Source organism: Cynocephalus volans, chromosome 4 (genome assembly GCF_027409185.1).
Source record: "Cynocephalus volans isolate mCynVol1 chromosome 4, mCynVol1.pri, whole genome shotgun sequence".
Classification (NCBI taxonomy): Eukaryota; Metazoa; Chordata; class Mammalia; order Dermoptera; family Cynocephalidae; genus Cynocephalus; species Cynocephalus volans.
Window position 1 is genome coordinate 36,094,172 of NC_084463.1, and position 6,086 is coordinate 36,100,257.

General features: G+C 32.8%; 1 protein-coding gene across 1 annotated transcript; it reads left to right on the plus strand.

Annotated features, from left to right (window-relative positions):
- Positions 1-3,078: 3,078 nt before the first annotated feature.
- LOC134375984 (olfactory receptor 6J1-like) lies at positions 3,079-3,681 on the plus strand. Its single transcript, XM_063094693.1, has one exon. The coding sequence runs from the start codon at positions 3,079-3,081 to the stop codon at positions 3,679-3,681; it is 603 nt and encodes a 200-aa protein (XP_062950763.1).
- The last annotated feature ends 2,405 nt before the right edge of the window (positions 3,682-6,086 follow it).

A 6,086-nucleotide genomic window follows, 5' to 3' on the forward strand; every position in this document is an offset into this window, starting at 1 on the left:
AAATTTTCTACATTTGTTGGAGTCTCAGAGGAACAGACTCATTAAAGAGTTTGACAAACATTCAGAGTGAGTCAAAACTTGTTTTTTCCCTGCCCGGTCAGCTTCCTGTGGGCATGTGGGCAGAGCAGACGCTTTTAAAGATACCTTAGCCTCTGGAAGTATTTCCTCTTAGAGTACCTCGTGCTGTTGAATTGTTCAGAGCTAATTTGCCCATCACCTCAAGGGTTCTGAACTAAACAGTTCTTATGGAAGCTCCATCTTCTGGCCCTGAAGCTCAGTTTAAAAAGAAAAGAAAAAAATCGTGCAAAGTTGGGAATTCCTTTTGCTTTTTCTTCATCTAAATTGTTGTCACTGGACACAGTTCACTTTTAAGACAAGATGATGAGATGATAAAGGAAGAGGTTTCCTGTGCTTGGAAAGGATATGGAGACTTACTAGAGGTCTTTCCTATGTAATAACAAGTCTGCTGAGGAGAATATATGCACCCATGATTGATGCTTCTGATTTATTTGAAGGTGAGATGCTACAAAAGTTAGGAGAATATTGTACGATTATATCTTTACTTAAAATTTGTTTTAAGAATGTCTAAATTGATTCATTTGAGTGAGAAATTAAACTTGTATATTCTCACATATCTTTCTTTAAGACTTTGAACATTGCTTCATTTCTGCAGTGTCCGCTTTTCTTCATTACTTTCCTTAGCCTCTACCCAAATGCCCAGTGTGCAGGTTGGATTCAAAGCACATTCGCCGAATGGCTGTTCAAAGCTTTAGAACATCGTACTCATCTATTCTGAGGCAGCTTTTCTCTCTCTTTCTCTCTCTCTCTGGTCTGCCTCTGTTGTCAGAAATTATACCATAGAGAACACTAACTCACTTGCTTCTGTCACTAAAAAAGGTTAAACATATATTTCATAGCCAGGGTCTCCAGTCCAGTTACTCTCTCCCTGTAATGCTCCTATGTTTTATTTCTCCTGACCATGAGTTCTTGAAGGGAATTTATGTCCCATTTGAATATTCTTTTGTGGCAGTTGAATTTCTTTTCCTACAGCTACTTCAATTGGTTAAATAAAAATCATTATGTGTGCATTTATAAAATTTTGCAGATTTATCTAAAATTGTTTTACTACAAATAACAGATTATAATAGCTAATAGAGAGAAACCATATTCAAGATTTTGTTTTAAAAAATAGACTTTAAATTTAGGTTATCATAGGTGGGAAAGGTGGGGGAGGGAAGGTTAATGAGAAATTGGTAAATGGCCACAAAAAGGATTACAATCTGTAATGTTGAATATACTAATTATCCAGATTTGGGCATCACATATTGCACACAGGTATTGACATTCAACAAGGTATCCCACAGATATGTACAATCAATTATGTTTCAATGAAAAAATAAAAATAAAAATAAAATTTAAAAATTTAAATTTTACAGAAAAAATAGACTCTAAATATTAGAATAATTAAAATTATACTTAAAACATTTGTTCATTTCTGAAGTAAAAACTAATCCTGAATTTTGCCTATAATTGTATGGATTCATAAATAATTTGGCAATATTGATTCCAATCATGGGATTATGTCTGTCATTTTATTTATAACATTGTGGATATTTCCTATAATTTATTTCTAAATATTTTACCTTAATAATACATATAATTTATTGTTTATTTTATTCTTTCTGAAACATAATTATTGAAAATATTGTTTCAAATTCTACTACTGTCATTTTTTTAAAATTTCATGCTTGTATTTCTAAAAATTGCCTGTCATAAATTTTATGTGATACCTTCAGTCAAATAGTTTCATGATATTTTGAACTTCACTGGAAACTTTAATATTTTCCCACATGGGCTCTGCTTTTTGTCTAACTTTGTTTTCTTTGCCTCGAATACTATTTTTTTCTGCCATTAATATTACCATACTTTTCAATTTTCAAGTGTTTTCTGATATGTTTATACCAATATTTATTTCATTATTTTTACATTTTGAGCCAGTATATTTTGTGTGTGTCTCTTGCAAATTTCATAAAGTTTTGTATTTTAATCTGAGACATATACCACTTAATATATTTATGTTAATTGATACAATTATTGCTCCTATGGATGCTATGATTAATATTTTCAATATGTTATTTGGCTATTTTATTTGTTATTTAATAAGTAGATTAGGCTTATGTCAATATTTCTATTTTTTTATTGAGATAATCACATTTGGTATGTCCATTGATGCCAGAATCATATAATATTTCTATGGTTTATATTATTGTACTTATTTTTATATGTTTATTTTTCAAAACTGAGGATCTTTTGTTAATCCCTTTGCCAAGTCATTGCAAACTTATGCTAGATAAAGGCATTATTGGTACTGATCTTTATAAGCAAAGGCTTATTTTAGCAATTTTTTATCAGAGACTGAGACCCAAACTTTAATTAAATATTCACTTGTTCCGATCAAAGATAATTTTTTAAATGATTACAAACTGTCAACAATTTTGCAAATATGTATACCTTATTTATTTTTTGATTTAGAAAACCAGATATCCATATATCCTAACCTGGATTTTTGTAGAAAATATTGTACCCAACAGTAATTTTAATCAGTTACTCAGTTTTGCTAGAAACAAGGCCATGACTAAAGCAATTTAAATTTGTCCTGAATTTTGTAATTGACTGAATCATCTTAATTCTTCTACAACTCTCTTTACAGTAAAAGTGCCATAAAGCATGGAAAGGGGGAATTGGACATTCGTGACTGAATTTATTCTTGTGGGGATACCAACCACCAGAGCCCTTGGAGGTCTTCTCTTCTTGACTTTCTTACTGGCTTACTTGGTGACACTCCTTGGAAACACACTTATTATCACCCTCATATTGGTGGATTACAGGCTCCAGGTACCCATGTACTTCTTCCTCAGCAATTACTCTTTCAGTGAAATTTTAACCACAACCTGTGCAGTTCCCAAGATGCTAGCAGGGTTTCTCTCAGAGAGGAAGAGCATTTCACTTGGTGGATGCTCTGTACAGTCCTATTTCTACTTCCTCTCTGGATGCACTGAGTTTATTCTTTTCGCTGTCATGTCCTATGACCGCTATGTGGCCATCTGCAGCCCCCTTCAGTACCCTGTGATCATGACCAGCTCACTCTGTGTCCGTCTTGTCATCCTCTCCTGGGTGGGTGGCTTTCTCCTCATCCTCCCATCTACAGTCCTCAAGGCAGGACTTCCCTACTGTGGCCCCAATGTGATTGATCACTTTTTCTGTGACAGTGCCCCACTCCTCCACTTGGCCTGTGCTGACGTCCGTATTATTGAGCTGCTGGACTTCCTCAGCTCCCTTGTCCTGTTCATCAGCTCCCTCTCACTCACAGTTGTCTCCTATGTTTACATCATCTCCACTATCCTGAAGATACCGTCAGGCCAAGGTCAGCGCAAAGCCTTTTCAACCTGTGCTTCGCACTTCACTGTGGTCTCCATGGGCTATGGGATCTCCATCTTTGTCTACGTCCGCCCCTCACAGAAGAGCAGCCTGCACCTCAACAAGATTCTTTTCATCCTCTCTACGGTCATCACGCCACTCCTGAGTCCCTTCATCTTCAGTCTTCGCAACAAAGCCATGAAAGATGCACTGAAAGACTTGGTCAAGGGACGAATCTTGCTCATGGGGATGAGGTCCAAGTGACAGATTTTTCTTTGAGAATTATATTAATTCTAGGTATCTTCGACTCACCAATTCCAGAAAAGTCTCATGATATTTGTTAATTAATTGGTGGTCAAATTTATGAAAATAACTCTACTTTTGATAAGAAAATACACTGGTTTTATATTCAATTTAGGTTTTGCATATTGTGTTACAGTAATAAAAATTTTTATTGTAGGTGATAAAAGAAAGTGGTGGTAGGTAGGAGTGATAAAGTAACAGTACCATATTAATTAAAAAACACAATTGCATATATTACTTGATGGAGAATATATATGTACGTGTATATATGCACACACACAGACACACACACACACACACGTGGGTACTCCAAAAGGCTGATGGAAAGATTTGTATTATCTTTTAAATCTAGTTTTCCATAAACTTTTTGAAATATTCTGATACATTTATTTTTGTGTATTTATGTCAGTTTACCTCTGTGATCCTAAAAAGAAAAGTTTTCAGGGCATCTCTCCTCTTAACACACACATACTTATACAATAATTTAATCTTTGAATATAATTTGAGAAATTTAAGTATGGGCTTAGATATTGTCTTACTTTGGGATAACATACAGATCATTAAATTTTTCTTTATTTTTCATTTCAGTTCAATTTTACTTATGACATTTGCTATTTGGATTAGAAGTTTATAAATAAAGTGCTTAAAATATTTCTTTTTTTTTTTAATCTTCCCTACCTTCTTTAAGTACAAATCTTTTACAAAGTAGTATTAGGGTAATTCAGGAAAGCCAATGCCAACATCTATAATGAGGGAAGAAGAAAACCAATAGATGATAATTGAAGAGAAAAATTGGAGCAAATTCAGAAAATGGATTTGTCAAGGACAAAGAGAAGAACATTTTTGTACAAGCCAGAAAACAAATTCCAGAAACTGGTAATATTAGAAATTCTGTTTTAGAACGAATAATACTGATAGCTCCACGAAGTATGGTGTACACCTAAACTGCTGATACAGATAGCAGAATAATGGAAAATTTACCACCTGCCCATAAATTATTTAACCTGAAGGACAGAAGAAAAAACAATAGAAGAAAAATTAGCAGCACCACAGGGAGCCCTATCACAATATGACATGTTCTAATGTGTATAATTATAGTTCTATTTGGAGAAGAAAGAGTGGAATTATGAAAGACAATAAATATGAAGAAAGTGACTAAATAATTTTCAATTCATATTTTTTAAATTCTAGATTTTCAGAAAAATATATAGTGCAACCTAAAGAATATTATTATAAATACAAAAACATCTAAGCACATACTAGCCTAAGTGTTATAAACCAAAACTTAAGATAAAATTTCCAAGAGAACACAGACATACAAAATTTTAAAAAATTAATAAAGTAAATTAAAAGTTAAAAAATGGAAACCATAAAAACAGGACAAATTCTAGAGTTACAGAATACAATGACTGAACTAAAAAAAAGTTCAATGGAGAGCTTAACAATAGATTCAATCACCCTGAGAAAACAAGCAGCAAGCTCATAGATCATTTAAAATGATCGAGACAGAGAAACAAGAAGGAAAAAATCTTTAAAAAATGTATGAAGGAAGATGACATAATTTATGGGACACTATCAAGTGAAACAATATAGGCTTTATGGGAGTTTCACAAAGAGCAAAGAATGAGAAACAGGTCAAAATATTAATTTTTAAAAAGGCAGAAACCTTCCTAAATGTGGCCAGGGAAAAAAGCATTTGAATCCAAGATGCCAAAAGAACCATGAATAGGCTGAATATCAATAGATATTCACCACAACACACTGCACTCAAATAGTCCAAAATCAATGATAAAGAAAGAATTTTGAAAGCAACAAAAGGAAAGCAATTGTCACACATAAGAAAATCCCAGCAGGACAATTAGCAGATTCTCAACAGAAACTTTGCAAGGCGGGAGAGAGTAAGATGATATATTCAAAGTGCTGAAAGAAAAAATAAATGCTTCCAAAATTACTGTGCTGGACAAAATTATCTTTCAAAAATTAAATGGAAATAAAGTAATTCCCAAACAAATAAAAACACCCTGTTACCACTAGACCTGACTTACATAAAATTCTTAAGGGAGTTTTTAAAATCAAAAGGAAAACATCCTAAATAACAACACAAAAGCATATGAAAGCATTATCACCAGTGAAGGTGAATGCATAGATATGTACAAATTAATATAATACTGTAATTTTGGTGAACAATTTGCTTTAGGCTTAATGTAAATCTAAAAGATAAAAATGTATTTATAAATCCAGAATTCCAAAAAAAGAGCAAACATTAAGAGAACAGAAAGTGTGAGGGGGATAAAAGTATAGTTTTAGTATGAAAATAAAATTAAGTTGTTATCAACTTAAAATAGAAGACTAGAACTAAAATATAT

What these genes read in the sequence shown, in the direction of transcription:
- LOC134375984 (XM_063094693.1), top strand. Translation starts at nt 3,079, where the DNA reads ATGTCCTATGACCGCTATGTGGCCATCTGCAGCCCCCTTCAGTACCCT.